Below are 18,387 nucleotides of genomic sequence, written 5' to 3' on the forward strand. Positions count from 1 at the left end.
GTGAAGCCTCACCAGTGACTCTCACCTTCCTGTCCAGGATTCTGCCTCCCTCCCACCACCAACCATGTTGCCCAAGTCACTCGTACCAAGGAGCATCCAAAGACCAGGGCTGATCTGTCCGCAATCCCCCCTCAGCCCCCCTTCTATACTCATCAGGGCCCAAAGTCCAGAGGGTTCAAGGCAGCCATGGGATGCTGTATCTGCACTGACCAAAATGTTCACAGACCCACCTGGGCTGTGACAGCATCTGGGCTCAACCACAACCACACCCCAAAATTAGAGCAGGTGCCATGAGAGACCAGGCAGTGGGAACAGACACCCTGAAGCTGAAGGAGAAGGGGGGATCTCCTGGGCCCTCAAGAGCACTGGGGGACCTCAGTTGGTAACTGCGACCTGGGCAGATTCAGTTGCACCTTTGGAGCTACTGCCCTGCCAACTCGGGAGGACCAGGACTCCCTCTTGTCCTAGGCTCCCATCAGCTCCAAAGTGTACGCAGCCTTGGCTGTGCCCTCTCTCTGTGTTTCCCCACAGAGAGGACAGGTGAGATGCAGGTTCACAGCAGCTCTGGCCAACCCCGCACAAACAAACCCAATGCTCCTGGGTGTGGTTTAACAAGCCCCAACTGTACTCTCATCCAGGAGCTTGCAGGCTAACAGCAGGCAGTGGGCAGTGAGGTAGAGGCTGTGGTGGAGACTCCAGACCTGGGTCCAGGTTCCATTTTGCCATGAGAGGGTGTGGGTGGCACAGCTGGCTGCCTCAGGGACATGGAGCACAGGCCTGGCTCATGACCCTGCCAAGGGGGGGGCCTCCAGGAGTGGTTCGTGGTTCCCAGGCCCAGCAATCAGACTCCATGGTCTCCCCTACAGGGGGCAGATCTTGGAAAAACAGCCTGGGGTGGATCCGCATGGAACCTCCCTTCAAGACCCGGGAGCTTGACACTGTTAACAGGATGGGCACAGTGGCCAGATAGCTCGACAGGACCTTGAAGCAGGTGCCACTTGTGCTTCTCACCCTGGCCCCCTGATGGATGGCCCCAGCTCTGTTTTCTGGGCCTGGCATCCACACTTCTTGTGCGAGCGGGGCACCACCCCATTCCTATCTTCTCCTTGGGGCCCCTCTCTGCCCGTCCCTTTGTACCAGACCGAGCTGCTCCCTGCAGGCAAAAAAAGGAAGAAAAAAACTGATGACTGAAGAGAAGTAAAGAATGGGTGGAGATCATCTGCACACCTGTTTTCCCAGCACTTTGGGAGGCCAAGGTTGGTGGATCACTCGAAGACAGGATCTTGAGACCAGGCTGATCAACATGGAAAAATCCCATCTTTATCAAAAATACAAAAATCACCCAGGCTTGGTGGAATATGCCTGCAGTCCCAGCCATTTGAGTGGTTGAGGCACGAGAATCACTTGAGCCCCGAAGGACAGGATTGCGGTGAGCCCAGATTGCACCATCGCACTCCAGCCTAAATGACAAACTGAGATTTTGTCTCCAAAACAAAACAAAGAACAAGAATGGGTGGGAAATACTCAAAATGATCTAATTTTATTTGGTTGCTTTGATGTTCTACAACTGAAACTCAATCACAGACAAATTAGTATTTCGTTATTTTTCCATCCGTAACTCGATAACTAGAGATTTCTGATGGATAAATTGCACAACAGGTTAAAAGTTTTCATTCAGGTGCTCTTTATTGCTGATATTCCTTGGTAACCACCCTTGCAGAGATAACATTCTCATCACTGTAGAACTTTAGCTTCTCTTTCCGACTCTAGGACATGGGTCCCTGAAGTTCTCACTGATGTCACCTCAACATTTTCCTCCAGCCTTGCCCCCTGCTGTTATGTTTTTTCCCTCACACTGAGCACTTGCCTGTGCTTCCTTTAAGTTGCATGTGGCCTGGACACAGCCACTCATGCCAGTAATCCCAGCACTTTAGGAAGCTGAGGCAGGAGGATCCCATAAGCCCAGCAGTTTGAGACCAGCTGGAGCAACACAGCGAAACCCTGTCTCAAATTGTCTTTAATAAAAATTTTGGAACTATTAAAAAAGGAAATAAGAAAAGAGAAAAATAACTTGCACCTACATAGTAGATTTTAGTGTCCAAGTGCCTGGAAGAGAACTTTGGATTTCTCTACCCCGCTAGGCACGCCTTCCCTAGCAGCAAAGATGGAGCTCCAGTTCCTCAGACGGTGATGAGCCACAGGAAGGGCAGGGGGTGGGGCCAATGAAGATCCTCTTGGGCTGCCTGACTTCCCTCAGTGTACACATCAGCTCAGCCCGAAGTGGGGTGAAGATCTCCCAATTGACACGAACCAAGGAATTCAAACTCTCCTCAGGGGCAGGATACGTCTCCGGGCTTAACTTGCTCAGCCCACGGGTGTGGCGCAGCAGGTCCTTCAGGGCGCCCATAGACATACAATTTCTGCCAAAGTAGAAGGTGGTGAGCTGGGAGCAGCGGCTCAGGCCAGGCAGGATGGCACTGAGTTGGGAGTAGTGGATCTGACAGCCCTCCAAGATGAGGGTTTTGAGAGAGGCAGCAATTTTCTCCAGCAGAGCTCCGAGGGGTTCAAGACTGATGCGGAACAGCAGCACGTAGCTGAGATTCAGATGCTTTAGGTAACCGAGGCTTGCGTACTGGGAGAGACACTTCATGTCTTCTTCCAATAGGTAGCCATAAGTTAATTCCAAGTTCTCCAAGGGGTTCTGGAGGCACCTGTGGAGATCAAGAAGTTAGTTCTGGGCAGTGATACCAGTTAAATGAAGGTAGTGCCTTCATCTAGGAAAATGCCTGCGTCAAACAAGCACAAGTTTGTTCCCACCATCTGATGATGGTCCTCATGCAAGTTGCTGCATCATGAGGACCCTGATCATTCAGGGGCCGTCCCATTTTAGCCTCAGCCCTTTCACCATTGCTCGTGTGATTGGTTCAAGGCCATAAAATCTCTAAAGCCTTTTTTTTTTTTTCATCTTTTAGCAGAAAACTTCATCTCTGGGCCACAGGTACCCGGTGGGAGATGTGCACAAAGAACTCAACTGAGCAAGGTCTAGGGACATCAGCTAGAGCTACATGTCAGCAGGGGCTCCCTGACATGCCTGCATCTGCAAACCAACTGTCACTTTTTACCACTCTCACGCCTACTCCCTCACCTCCATCCCGGAAGCATGCATTTCCCATGTCAATTACCTTTCCTGGAGTTCAAAACAACCTTTTACAGACAGGGAATCAGAGACAGGATCATTCGTGATCACTAAGCCGGTGAGGACAGACGTTCTATTGTGAAATGCACAGGTTTGATGTGCTTTCCCTCCTTTCATACCCTCCTCTATTATCTCTTTGACATCATATCAACTTGAAACACACTTTGTAACAGGAAATTCACACGTGCACCCCCAATAGAGCTGAAACCCCCACTAACTAGCTTGTACATGATGTCCCTCTCTAGCTTCTACCCCAGGTGACCCCTCTCCCCTTATTGGGGCAATCCTGTGATAGCCACTCCAGGACATGGAACACTGAATGGGACAATGTGTTGACATTCTGATGTCCCCTTCACTGTGACGTTGCCACTGGCTGGCACACAGTACACGCCTTCTAATGTTTGCTGTAACAGAACAAGGCTATGCTGTGGTCTGCATACAAAGTGCATGATCCTTTCTCACCTGATCAGCTGTTCCAGGTGCCCATTGAAGAAGGTGATCAATTTTATTTTAAGCAACTGGAGGTGTTCCAGCCTGAGGAACACAGAGCTGAATTTGGCAACTAACCGTCCTTCGAGTTCATTATCTGACGTGTAATGATGGCACCTGGAGAAAACGAGTTTGCGAAGATTCTTCATCTCCTTCAGGTAACAACAAAGCTTTCTTATCAGACGTGGCCAGGACATGTTGCCAATTTCCAGCTCTTGAATACTATTCAAGTATATTATTTTCAATGACTTTCTGAGATATTTAATTGGCGTTAGATAATTGACCAGCTTACTACAGCACAGGTGTACTAAACCTCTCCTTTGGTAAACCCACTGAAAGAGGTATCTCAGGCATTCATCCTGGGGTATTTCCTTTAGGCAGATGTCTATGAACACCTTTAAGGGCTGGTGCTCTCCCATCCTTGGACAGTCCTCTGCTGTCTGCCTCTTACTCATGGTCTCTGGGAAGCAGGACAGGGCCCAGGCTCCAGGCCATATGGCCCAGAAATTCTCGTCAACATCCCGCAAATCCAGCACTTGAAGTTTCCACCTCCTGTGGGTAAAGTAAGGGAGAGGCTCAGAATTTAGAAGGACTCATCCCTGACCTTTGCTTTCATTCTCATCCCATAAATCAGCTGCTCCTGTCCTCAGTGCTCCCTGTTCTCTTTGTCTTTTCTCAATCCCTGTTCCCTTTTGATTCCCTTTTGCTTCTGATTTTAGATTCCCCACTTCTATTCCCTTTACCTTCCACTGAGTAAAGGCAGGTTTCTGTTCCCACAGTGGACCCTGTATTGTGAGCAGTCCTTTCTCTGAGGATCTGGACAATGGCCAAAGCCTCCCTGAGCTTCCTCGCCAACACCATCAGAAGACTCTGGGCCACACTTGGGCTACTTCTCTGCCTGACCCTGCTGTTCTTTCCCTGGACACCTGAGCCCTATCTACCAGCCCTCCTGGGTCACCTCACCTGGGGCGATCCTTCTGTGTAAGCAGCATATGAAGCCCTTCCAGCAATGCTTTGAAGGTCTCCAAATGAAGCTTCTTCATCAGTGATCCCAGAGGGAGGCAGGTGAAGGGCCAGGCCTGCACCATCACCGTCAGAGTCTGGAAGTGTCTCCTGCGGAAGGCCTCCATGAAGAGTGGGAGATACAGCACCCTGGGCAGCTCCTCCATGGCAGAGATGGACAAGGCCTGGTCTCTCAGCAGGCTCTGCCCTGCCAGCTCCAGGAGGCTGGGTGGGGTCTGGATGCTCATCCTGATAGATCTGCAAGGAAAATCTCTAGAAGACAAATCCAGGGAAAATGTGTCACTCTCAGGGCAAACACAATCATCTGCTTCTACTGGTACCAGGAAGAATGTCTTCCAAACACCAAGGAGGGAGGGATCATGGAAACCACTGACTTATTAATTTTCATCCATTGCTCCACTGAATCCCAGAACCACCGGACAGTGCCACTGAGGATCCTGAAAGCCAAGCTCTACCTCTTTGAGGAAAAATTTCTTGTCACTTACCACCCTAAAGCAATGAGAATGAGAGTGTCCTGTGGGCCCAGACAGCCTCCATTCTCAGTTTACACCATGAACATGCTGGGGGAACACTAAAGGGACTCCCTAAAATCGATGCCATTATTTTTTATTTTGAAAATTTTCTACCAGAAATGGACCAGGTGCTGTGGCTCATGTCTGTAATCCTAACACTGCTGGACACCAAGGCAGGCAGATCACTTGAGGTCCGGAATTCGAGAATAGCCTGGCCTACATAATGAAACCATGTCTCTACTTAATACAAAAAAATTAAGAATCATTTGACTCCAGAAGGCAGAGGTTGCAGTGAGCCAAGATCACATCACTGCTCTCCAGCCTGGGTGACAGAGTTGGACTCTGACTCAAACAAAAACAAATTGATAAATTAATTAATTTAAATATTAGCCAGGTGTGGTCATGCATGACTGTAATCCTAGCTACTCTGGAGGCAGAGAAAGGAGAATCACTTGAAGCCCAGAGGCAGAGTTTCCAGGGAGCCCAGCTCAGGGCCCTGCACTCCAGTCTGGGTGACACACTTAGAGTACATCGCAGAAAAAAACAAAATTCACTGGAACTGTAAAAGTGGTGTGATGGTATTCCACAGCATTTGGAAGGTATGTATAGAAATGCTAACTGTAGCTGGGCGCGGTGGCTCACTCCTGTAATCCCAGCACTTTGGGAGTCTGAGGTGGGCAGATCTCCTGAGGTCAGGAGTTTGAGGACAGCATGGCCAACATGGCAAAACCCTGTGTCTACTAAAAATACAAAAATTAGCTGGGCATGGTGGTGAGTGCCTGTAATCCAAGCTACTCAGGAGGCTGAAGCAGGAGAATCGCATGTAACTAGGAGGCAGAAATTTCAGTGAGCCAAATCACACCATGGCACTGCAGCCTGGGCAACAATAGGGAAACTCCATCTCAAAAAAAAAAAAAATTAACCAGAAACTGTGAAAGTGCTACCATGCTATTCTAGAGCACTGTAACTCTAAGATGAAGGTTCCTATAGACATCACTTCCACATACTCACAATTACCCACTTTTGGACGGATCCTAGGGGCAAAGATAAATCCCATGATCTGAGCAAAACTGCACTCTTGAGATTGCTCTGTGGGATACCTTTAAGGATTTTATGAAAATGAAAGCATACTTGGAGAATCACAATAACACCAAGTCTATGAACTATAATTGAAGGGCACAAAAACAAATAACTTCAAATGTCAAGAAATAAAACTTCATCTCACTGTAAATTTTTAATATATTTTTTAAAAACCTGCTTCGATAAGAATTTTAAAATGACAAAAACCAAGCACAAATCACAATTTGATGGATGAAGACAAAACTACATTTAGAGGAAAAATGAAAGCCTAAATCTGTTCATCTCACGAAACAGACAGAAAAATATTGTGTGCCACTTTGGGATGTGTGTCACCGTCCCTGACTGGCTGGCTGCTGATCAGATGGGCATGACCCTAAGCAGGTGGTGACTTACCAGCGCTGGACTCACTTTGCAGAGTTCTGGGACCTCTCAGGGAACCAACCAGTAGCTTCAGGTGTGAGTGCTGTGGGTCTCTTCTGGGTACCCTCAGGAGCTTTTATAGACCTTTCTAACCCCACCCTTCCCTTCTCAATCACCAGCTTCCAATCAGAATGTGATACCTGATTAGATCCTGTAGTCACACCCAGTTAATCCTGATTGAGTTTTCAGCTTTCTTCTGACTAATTGATTGAATTAGATACACATTTATGGAAGTAAAAGAATAAATAATAGGGTGAAAGTCCAAAACTCATTCATTCATTTATTCCCCAAATACTGATGAAGTTTGGCTAATACACGACTTTCATAGTGATACAGGGAAGGGATTAATCTGTTCCTGATATTAGACCAAAAAAAAAAAAAACCTTAAGGTGTCCTTATTGGAGGATGTTTGGCCACATCAAAATTGTCAAAATGTTTCAGAGCTACAACAGCCTGAAGAAGATAGTGATGTCATTCCCAAGAAAACAGAATAAAAAGCTGTGTATATCGAATGGTCACCTCGGTTTTATGCTATCTAACATAGCAGATCATATGCACATTCAGGTAGAAGAAAGGAACCCCTGAGGGTGTGATCTATCTCAAGACTAAGTCAAGGCTTCACCGAAGGAAATCAGCACAAAATGACCAAGTGAGGTGCGAACTGAGCGGAATGAGACTAGGTTTTCTAATGGGAACCTGCAAAGGAAACAAGACAATGTAAAACATGGCGGTTATCTTGTGGGCATCTAGATGTCAGGACTCAAAGTCTTTTGTCAAGATTGAGTTTATTTATTGATTGTTTGATTTTCAGACTGGGCCTACATCTGTCACTCAGGCTGGAGTACAGTGGCACGATTTCAGCTCACTGCAACCTCAACCTTCTGGGTTCAAGCAATTCTCTCACTTCTGCCTCCCAAGTAGCTGGGAATTACGGGTGTACTCCAACAAGCCCTACTAATTTTTGTATTTTAGTCGAGATGGGGTTTCACCATGTTGGCCCAGCTGGTCTCAAACTCCTGACCTCAAGTGATCTCCTCACCTCGGCCTCCCAAAATGCTGGGATAACATGCATCAACCATCTCACCCACCCTAGATTGAGTTCAGAAATTAAAAGGAGAATCATCAAAAGAGATAGGGCAGACTTAAACCATAACATTCACTTTGAAAACACAGGGGGCAGGTATAGTCTTGGCCCTACTAGAAGGTAAAGGGTGTTTACCCACAAAAATGATGGGCTCCTCTCAGAAAACCAGTTTGCAAAGATGGAATCTGAGAATGTGAGCTGGAGCAGAGGCCAGAGAGAAGATTGTGGCTAGATCTGGGAAGGGTGGCTCTCCCAAGCTGGAAGCCACCCAGGTAGAAACTGTGGGCTCTACAGGATGTGAGAGAGAAATGAACGAGTGTCCATATGTCCGTCATTGTTCTATCATCTGGAAACCTTTCCTTTAGACTCTGGGATCTTCCCACAGTGGAACATTTCCCAGCAACCATTGGCCCCAGTCACTTTCCAGGACCCTTCATCCAAATCTTAATCTCACCCACTCCCTTCCTACTCTAATTTCATAATTCATGTTTCCTCCTTCTTAGAGTCCTTTCCTGTCGCTAATATTGAACATAGAGATTCTTATCAGAGCATCACCATTAGGCCTACAAAGAAAGCTCAGACCCAGGCACAGTGGCTCATGCCTGTAACATCAGCACTTTGAGAGGCCAAGGTGGGCTTATCACGAGGTCAGTATATCAATACCATTTTGGCTAATACGGTGAAACTCCATCACTACTAAAAATACAAAAAATTAGCCGAGCATAGTGGCAGATGTCTGCACTCCCAGCTACTCAGAAGGCTGAGGCAGGAGAATCGCTTAAACCCAGGATGCGAAGTTGCAGTGAGCTGAGATGGCACCACTGCCTTCCATCCTGGGTGACGGCATGACACTGTCAAAAAGGAACAAAAGAAAAAGCAAGCAAGAAGGAAGGAAGGAAAGAAAGAAAGAAAGAAAGAAAGAAAGAAAGAAAGAAAGAAAGAAAGAAAGAAAGAAAGAAAGAAAGAAAGAAAAAAGAAAAGAAGGAAGGAACGAAGGAAGGAAGGAAGGAAAAGAAAGAAAGACCTCAGGCCTCTAATCCCAGCCCTTTGGGAAGCCAAGAAAGGCAGAGTGCTAGAGCTCAGGAGTTTGTGAGGAATATGGGCAATGTGATGAAACCCTGTCTCTAATACAAATACAAGATATTAGCTGGGGGGAGGCAGTGTGCACCTGTAGGCCAAGCTGCCCAAGAAGTTGAGGTGGGAGGATCACCTGATCCCAGTGGGGCTTCTACTTCCCACGCCCCACTTTGTAAACCTGAGGCTGAGGGTGAGCTCAGCACCAATAATGGTTGTGAGAATCTGTGTTCACTGAGCATCCACGAGGCACAACAGACGGCTGGTACCGATCATCTCGGACCTCAGCTCTTCTTCATGGAGAATCTAAGGCACGTTGCTATTTTCCCCATTTGTAACCTGATAAACCTGAGATTTGGCCAGAGAAAAACCTGCCCATGTTCTGGCAGCAAATGATTTGCAAACCCCTCAGGTGAGGGGCTCAGTGGAACCCCCAAGGTGTTCAATAAGCTAAATATTGGAAAGAATTGGCTGACTGACTCCCTCTTCCTGCCCATTTCAAGGGGTGCAGTAGCACCCCCAGGACCCCAGTGAGAATCCTGCACTTGGGGTCTTTTCTACCATGTTCTGTCGCCAGTTCTTCTCGAGGTGCTCATCTGCTGCCAAGCTCAGAGCAACCTTCGAAACCCATCTCAGGAAACGACCTGACCTATTCTCCACTCCCAGAATCCACACTGGGATTCCAAAGCTCCTATGAGGCCCTTGCTTAGGCTCTCTAGAATATTCCTGAGCCTCTGTTTTCTCCCCCAGCCTGAGCTGATGGGGCCGGCATCACTTTATGCATCCCAAGGCCATCAGCCCATCTCTCCTGGACTTCGGAACATGGCCACAATGCAGAGAGACCCAGCAGTAATTAAGAAATTCTCCCCAATTTATATTGAGTGATGTTGGTGAACATGGCAAGGCACAAAGCAGGAAACTCCACAGCTGCTGCTCTGGACCTAAAGAGGCACCCTGGACTTCTGGGTGGTGACACTGCCTGGCTTGCAGAGGAAGACCTGACCCTTCTGGTCTTCCAAGGCTGCCAGGATGATGACAGAGCTTTCGACAGGTCCCAGCACAGGGGCCATCCCTTCCCAGGTTCCCCTGGTCCAGTCTTAGAGCTGATAAGGATGCACCTGGAATGCAGTTAAGTATTTTTTTGTCCAAGCCAGGTCTCTTCTTAGCCTTAGGTGAGGCTTTTTTCAGCTGGGTGCTATGGAAGAACACCAAGCCCAGTGGGCATCACTGCAATGGCCACATGGTAAGTATGTGTGTGTGTGTGTGCGGCCACCTAGAAAGGCACAACTCTACCTGACAGAGATGGTTCCATGGAAGAGAAAAGTATAACATCCCATGTCCCTGGTAGGACAACTTCCTCTGGGAGTCCAGCAAGAAGACGTGGGATCTGCGGACAAGAGATCCCTGGGTAAAAGCCCTCATTTGAGGATAAGAGTAAAGTTGAACCTTAGACCCTGAGGGATCTATGCCCTTCCCACAGGGCTGCAGCAGAGCCAGCCCTGACTCCCAGGCACAATACCCCAGAGAGATCTTCGGAGGGAAGTAAACCTGCTGGGGCCTCAGGGCTCAGAAAAAGCCCTGGACCTATCTCCCAGTCATGCCTCTCCCACTCCCAAGTGCCTCTGGCCCTGGAATTGTCAGAGACCCCTGTGTCTTTTCCATGTGCTCTTCTTCTCCTTTCACTCAGCCCTGCCTTTGCCAATGCTCCCTGCATTTGCCTCCATGTAGGGCCCCCAACCCCAAGCTCTGGCAGTGGCTGGGGAGCTAGGGGTTTTTGTGCCCACCTGGAGAAAGCCTCACTCAGCATGGGCCCGTGTGGGTTCTGCAATCTTTTCCTACACAGGGTCACCTACAGGTGTTATAGATGCATCTCCCCTAGAAGAGCCAATGGGGATGGGTGAGGAATCTGAAATCACTCAGGCACCCCACATACAAATGAGAGCCAGGGTCCCTGCAGGCACAGGCCCCGGGGTAGGTCCTGGCCCTTGTTGTTGCCTTCTGATCCCAGAGGCCTTGGGTTTGTGGTCACAGGAGCCCTACCTACTTCCCATGCACCCCCAGCCCAAGATAAACAAACTCCTGCAGACTCCCCGGTCCATGTACTTGAGATCTCCAGATAGTGCCACTTCACTCCAACCTGGACGACAGGGCGAGACTCGGGGCCAAAAAAAAAATTAGCTGAGCATGGTGGCAGGCACTTGTAGTCCGAGCTATTTGGGAGGCTGAGGTAGGAGAATTGCTTGAAGCCAGCAGGCAGAGGTTTCAGTGAGCTGAGATAGAGCCAGTACACTGCAGCCTGGGAAATAGAGCAAGACTCCGTCTCAGGAAAAAGAGACAAGAAAAAGAGAAAATCAGAAGCACTGAGCTGTTTTTTTAATGAGGTCCTGCCCCAGGAAATCAGGCATCCAAATGAAATTTCCTCATTTTTATCAATTCCCTCCTGTTCTTTACTTCTCTTTACAAATCTATCACCTCCTTGCTTTGTTCTGTGGCTGATCAGTGGGTTAATACCCACAAGATGCACACACAGGGCCGGGAACATTCTATGTGGGCAAAGAGTGTGAGTCACTCAAGTAAAGCCCTTTCTCAGGGTCCCTCCCTGCTAACCAGATGCTGAGACCCTGTTCAGTCCTAATGGACAGATTGAGAAGAATCCATTTCTGACCATTAGCTGTGCTGGGACAGAGATTCACTGCACAAGGCATGGCCCCTGCTTTGGAAGGGGACATTCACATCATTGATTACCTGGAGCTTCAGGGCATCACCAACCCATACCTGTCGTCATGGTGGGCAGTGCTCCTTCCTTAATTAAACTAGTTGTGTCTTATAAAGATATCAAAATTCCCTTTTAGCAAAATACTACCTATAATATATAAATATGGCCAGGCGTGTTGGCTTATACCTATAATAGTAGCACTTTGAGAGGCTGAGGCAGGAGAATCACAAGATCAAGAGATCGAGACCATCCTAGCCAACATGGTGAAACCCTGTCTCTACTAAAAATACAAAAATTAGCTGGACATGTTGGCACATGCCTGTACTCCCAGCTACTAGAGAGGCTGAGGCAGGAGAATTGCTTGAACCCAGGAGGCGTAGGTTGCTGTGAGCTGAGATTGTGCCACCACACTTCAGCCTCATGACAGAGTGAGACTCCATCTCAAAAACAAAACAAAACGAAACAATATATAAATACTAATAATCATATAGACATAAAACATGGTTTAAATATTTCTTTACCACATTCAAAAACCAAGCATGCTTTTTGGGGGCCAGGTCATATTGATGAGAGATCCTTTCTTAACACCCTTCCCATATCTAGCAGACTAAAGAAGAAGACTAGTGTATGCAGGGAAAAGAAAGAGAGATCAGACGGTTACTGTGTCTATGTAGAAAAGGAAGACATAAGAAACATCATTTTGATCTGTACCCTGACTTTGCCCTGAGATGCTGTTAATCTGTAACTTTAGCCCCAACTTTGAGCTCACAGCAGCATGTGTTGTATAGAATCAAGGTTTAAGGGATCCAGGGCTGTGCAGGATGTGCTTTGCTGGCAAAATGTTTACAGGCAGTATGCTTGATAAAAGTCATCACCATTCTCCATTCTCAAGTAACCAGGGGTGCAATACACTGTGAAAAACCTCAGGGACCCCTGCCCTGGAAAGCCAGGTATTGTCCAAGGTTTCTCCTCATGTGATAGTCTGAAATATGACCTCATTGAATGGGAAAGACCTGACCTTCCACCCAGCTTGACACCCATTAAGGGTCTGTGCTGAGGAGGATTAGTAAAAGAGGAAGGCCTCTTGCAGTTGAGATAAGAGGAAGGCTTCTGTCTCCTGCCTGCCCCTGGGAACTGAATGCCTCAGTATAAAACCTGATTATACATTTGTTCTATTCTGAGATAGGAGAAAAACTGCCTGTGGTGGGAGGCGAGACATGTTGGCAGCAATGCTGCTTTGTTACACTTTACTCCACTGAGATGTTTGGGTGGAGAAAAGCATAAATCTGGCCTATGTGCACATCCAGGCATAGTACCATCCCTTAAACTTATTTGTGACACAGATTCCTCTGCTCACATGTTTTCTTGCTGATTTTCTCCCCACTATCACCCTGCTCTCCTGCCGCTTTCCCCTTACTGAGTTAGTGAAAATAGTAATCAATAAATACTGAGGGAACTCAGAGACCGGTGCCAGTGTGGGTCCTCCGTAAGCTGAGCACCAGTCCCCTGGGCCCATTTTTCTTTCTCTATACTTTGTCTCTGTGTCTTATTTCTTTTCTCAGTCTCTTGTCCTGCCTGATGAGAAATACCCACAGGTGTGGAGTGGCTGACCCCCTTCATCTGGCGCCCAACATGGGCCTTTCTCTAGGGTGAAGGTACGCTAAAAACGTGAGCATTGAAGACAGTCAACGAGAGATTCCCAAGTACTTCCATGGTCAGCCATGCGGTAAGCTTGTGCGCTCAGAGGAACTCAGGGTAACAATGGGACAAACTGAAAGTAAATATGCCTCTTATCTCAGCTTCATTAAAATTCTTCTAAGAAGATGGGGAGTTAGAGCTTCTACAGAAAATCTAATTATGTTATTTCAAACAATAGAACAATTCTGCCCATGGTTTCCAAAACAGGGAACTTTAGATCTAAAAGATTGGGGGAAAATTGGCAAAGAATTAAAACAAGCAAGTAGGGAAGGTAAAATCATCCCACTTACAGTATGGAATGATTGGCCCATTATTAAAGCAACTTTAGAACCGTTTCAAATAGAAAAGGACAGCCTTTCAATTTCTGATGCCCCTGAAAGCTGTGTAGTAGATTGTGAAGAAGAGGCAGAGACAAAATCCCGGAAATTAATAGAAAGTTCACATTGTAAAAATGTAGCAGAGTCTGTAATGGCTCAGTCAACGCAAAATGTTGACTACAATCAGTTACAGGAGGTAGTATATCCTGAATCATCAAAACTGGTGGAAGGAGGTCCAGAATTATTGGGGCTACTAGAGCCTAAACCACCATGGCCATCAACTCCTCCTCCAGTGGTTCAGATGCCTGTAACATTACAACCTCAAATGCAGGTTAGACAAGTGCAAACCCCAAGAGAATATCAAGTAGAAAAGGATAGAGTCTCTATCCCAGCAATGCCAATTCAGATACAGTATCCACAATATCAGCTGGTAGAAAATAAGACCCAACCACCGGTAGTTTATCAATACTGGCCGCCAGCTGAGCTTCAGTATGGGCCATCTCCGGAGGTTCAATACAGACCTCAAGCGGTGTGTCCCGTGCCACATAGCACGGCACCTCACCAGCAACCCAGTGGTGTTTAATCCTACATCACCACCTAGTGGACAAGGTAGTACACTGCATGAAATCATTGATAAAGCCAGAAAACAGGGAGATCTTGAGGCATGGCGGTTCCTTGTAATTTTACAACCAATACCAGCTGGGAAAGGGGGGCAAGCTGGAGCGTCTGTCCAAACTGAGGCTAGATATGAATCTTTCACCATGAAAATGTTAAAAGATATGAAGGAAGGAGTTAAACAATATGGACCCAACTCCCCTTATATGAGAACTTTATTAGATTCCATTGCTCATGGAAATAGACTTATTCCCTGTGATTGGGAAATGTTGGCTAAATCTTCCCTTTCACCCTCTCAGTTCCTACAATTTAAAACCTGGTGGATTGATGGAGTACAAGAACAGGCATGAAAAAATCAGGCTATTTATCCCGCTGTTAATATAGATGCAGATCAATTGCTAGGAACAGGTCCAAATTGGAGCACAATTGGCCAACAATCAGTAATGCAGAATGAGGGTATTGAACATCTAAGGGCTCTTTGCCTCAGGGACTGGGAAAAAATTCAGGACCCAGGCACCTGGGTGCCCCACGCACCGCTTGCCCAGGCATCGCTTGCCCAGGCACTGCTTGCCCTTCTTCTAATTCAATTAGACAAGGCTGCAAAGAGCCATATCCAGACTTCGTGGCAAGGTTGCAAGATGCCTCTGAAAAATCTGTTTCGGATGATAATGCCCAAAAAGTTATTGTAGAAATAATGGCTTATCAAAAGTCAAATCCAGAATTTCAACCAGCCATAAAGCCATTAGAAGGAAAAGGTCCAGCAGGAGTTGATGTAATTACAGAATATGTGAAAGCTTGTGATGGGATTGGAGGAGCTATGCGTAAGGCAATGCTAATGGCTCAAGCAATGACCGGAGTCACTTTAGGAGGATAGTTAGAGCATTTGGGGGGAAATGTTATAATTGTGGTCAAATCGGTCATCTAAAAAAGAACTGCCCAGTCTTAAATAAACAGAGTAAAAATAAAGAGCCACCTGGCCTGTGTCCAAGACATGGAAAAGGAAAACATTGGGCTAATCAATGTCGTTCTAAATATGATAAAAATGGGCAACTATTGTCAGAAAAAGGGGTGAGGGGCCAGCCTCAGTCCCAACAACAAACTGGGGCATTCCCGATTCAGCCGTTTGTTCTTCAGGGTTTTCAGGGACAGCAACCCCCACAGCAAATACCACCACTTCAGAGAATCAGCCAATTACAACAATACAACAGCTGTCCCCCGCCACAGCAGGCAGCACAGCAGTAGATTTATGTTCCACTCAAAAGGTTTCTTTACTCCCTGGAGAGACCCTGCAAAAGATTCCTACAGGGGTATATGGCCCACTGCCAAGAGGGACAGTAGGCCTCATTTTAGGGAGATGAAGTCTAAATTTGAAGGGAGTCCAAATTCATACTGGGGTAATTGATTCAGATTATAAAGGGGAAATTCAGTTAGTGATCAGCTCCACTGTTCCCTGGAGTGCCAATCCAGGTAATAGAATTGCTCAATTATTGCTTTTGCCTTATATTAAAATTGGGAAAACAAAACGGAAAGGACAGGAGGGTTTGGAAGTACCAACTCTGCCAGAAAAGCCACTCAATGGGCTCGTCAGGTCTCAGAGAATAGAACTGTGTGTACAGTCACTATTCAGGGAAAGCAGTTTATAGGATTAGTGGATACCGATGCTGATGTTTCCATTATCGCCTTAAATCAATGGCCAAATAATTGGCCTAAACAAAAGCCTGTTACAGGACTTGTCGGTGTGGGCAGCGCCTCAAAAGTGTATCAAAGCACCATGATTTTACGTTGTCTAGGACCTGATAATCAAGAAAGTACAGTTCAACCTATGATTACTTCTATTCCAATTAATTTATGGGGCCAAGACTTGTTACAACAATGACATGCAGAGATTACTATCCCAGCCTCCTTATACAGCCCCACGAGTCAAAAAATCATGACTAAAATGGGATGTCTCCCTGGCAAAGGACTAGGGAAAAATGGAGATGGCATTAAAATCCCAACTGAGGCTGAGGGAAATCAAGAAAGAAAAGGAATAGGATATCCTTTTTAGGAGTGGCCACTGTAGAGCCTCCAAAACCCATTCCATTAACTTGGAAAACAGAAAAACCTGTATGGGTAAATCAGTGGCTGCTACCAAAACAAAAGCTGGAGGCTTTACACTTATGGGCAAAAGAGCAATTAGCAAAGGGACTTATTGAGCCTTCATTTTCGCCTTGAATTCTCCTGTGTGTGTAACTCAGAAAAAATCCGGCAGATGGCGCATGTTAACCAACTTAAGAGCTGTCAATGCTGTAATTCAACCTATGAGGGCTCTCCAACCTGGGTTGCCCTCTCTGGCCATGATCCCCAAAGATTGGCCTTTAATTATAATTGATCTGAAGGATTGCTTTTTTACCATTCCTCTAGCAAAACAGGATTTTGAAAAATTTGCTTTTACTATACCAGCCATAAATAATAAAGAACCGGCCACCAGGTTTCAGTGGAAAGTGTTGCCTCAGGGAATGCTTAATAGTCCAACTATTTGTCAGATTTTTGTAGCTGAAGCTTTTCAACCAGTTAGAGACAAGTTTTCAGACTGTTATGTCTTTCATTATGTTGATGATCTTTTGTGTGCTGCAGAAACGAGAGACAGATTAATTGACTGTTACACATTTCTGCAGACAGAGGTTGCAAACGCAGGACTGACAATAGCATCTGATAAGATTCAAACCTCTACTCCTGTCCATTACTTGGGAATGCAGGTAGAGGAAAGAAAAATTAAACCACAAAAAATGGAAATAAGAAAAGACACATTAAAAACATTAAATGACTTTCAAAAATTGCTAGGAGATATTAATTGGATTCGGCCAACTCTAGGCATCCTTACTTATGCCATGTCAAATTTGTTCTCTATCTTGAGTGGGGATCCAGAATTGAATAGTAAAAGAATATTAATTCCAGAGACAACTAAAGAAATTGAATTAATTGAAGAAAAAATTCGGTCAGCACAAGTAAATAGAATAGATCACTTCGCCCCACTCCAACTTTTGATTTTTGCTACTGCACATTCTCCACAGGTGTTATTGTTCAAAATACAGATCTTGTGGAGTGATCTTTCCTTCCTCACAGTACGATTAAGACTTTTACATTGTACTTGGATCAAATGGCTACATTAATTGGTCAGGCAAGATTACAAATAATAAAATTGTGTGGAAGTGACCCAGATAAAATCATTGTTCCTTTAAACAAGGAAGAGTTTAGACAATCCTATATCAATTGTGCTGCATGGCAGATTGGTCTTGCTGATTTTGTGGGAACTACTGATAACCATTACCCAAAAACAAAAATCTTCCAGTTTTTAAAATTGACTACTTGAATTTTACCTAAAATTACCAGACATAAACCTTTAGAAAATGCTCTGATGGTGTTTACTGATGGTTCCAGCAATGGAAAAGTGGTTTACACCAGGCCAAAAGAACGAGTCATTGAAAATCAGATTCTGCATATGTAGTACAGGCTACAAAGGATGTTGAGACAGCCCTAACCAAATATAGTATGGATGATCAGTTAAACAAGCCCTTTAATTTGTTACAACAAATTGTAAGAAAAAGAAATTTCCCATTTTATATTACTCATATCTGAGCACGTACTAATTTACCAAGGCCTTTAACTAAAGCAAATGAACAAGCTGACTTGCTAGCATCATCTGCATTCATAGAAGCACAAGAACTTCATGCTTTGACTCATGTAAATGCAACAGGACTAAAAAATAAATTTGATATCACATGGAAAGAGGCAAAAAATATTGTATAACATTGCACCCAGTGTCAAGTCCTACACCTGCCCACTCAGGAGGCAGGAGTTAATCCCAGAGGCCTATGTCCTAATGCATTATGGCAAATGGATGTCACACATGTACCTTCATTTGTAAAATTGTCATTTGTCCATGTGACAGTTGATACTTATTTGCATGTTGTATGGGCAACCTGCCAGACAGGAGAAAGTACTTCCCATGTTAAAAGACATTTATTATCTTGTTTTGCTGTCATGGGAGTTCCAAAAAAAAATTAAAACACATAATGGGCCAGGATACTGTAGTAAAACATTTTAAAAATTGTGAAATCAGTGAAAAATTACACATACAACAGGAATCCCCTATAATTCCCAAGGACAGGCCATGATTGAAA

General features: G+C 45.7%; 1 protein-coding gene across 2 annotated transcripts; it reads right to left on the minus strand.

The window, feature by feature from the left end:
* Positions 1-1,525: 1,525 nt before the first annotated feature.
* LOC117979561 (PRAME family member 1-like) lies at positions 1,526-4,935 on the minus strand. 2 transcript variants are annotated; one of them, XM_034955656.2, is made up of 3 exons: positions 4,649-4,935; positions 3,659-4,237; positions 2,153-2,711 (listed from the first exon to the last, which is right to left on the minus strand). In XM_034955656.2, the coding sequence occupies exons 1-3, from the start codon at positions 4,933-4,935 to the stop codon at positions 2,153-2,155; spliced, it is 1,425 nt and encodes a 474-aa protein (XP_034811547.2). The 2 variants fall into 2 exon arrangements, with proteins under 2 accessions (XP_034811550.2, XP_034811547.2); XM_034955659.3 differs by lacking the exons at positions 3,659-4,237; positions 4,649-4,935 and adding an exon at positions 3,183-3,461 and having other exon boundaries at positions 1,526-2,711.
* Positions 4,936-18,387: the final 13,452 nt, after the last annotated feature.

Source organism: Pan paniscus, chromosome 1 (genome assembly GCF_029289425.2).
Source record: "Pan paniscus chromosome 1, NHGRI_mPanPan1-v2.0_pri, whole genome shotgun sequence".
NCBI classification, from domain to species: domain Eukaryota; kingdom Metazoa; phylum Chordata; class Mammalia; order Primates; family Hominidae; genus Pan; species Pan paniscus.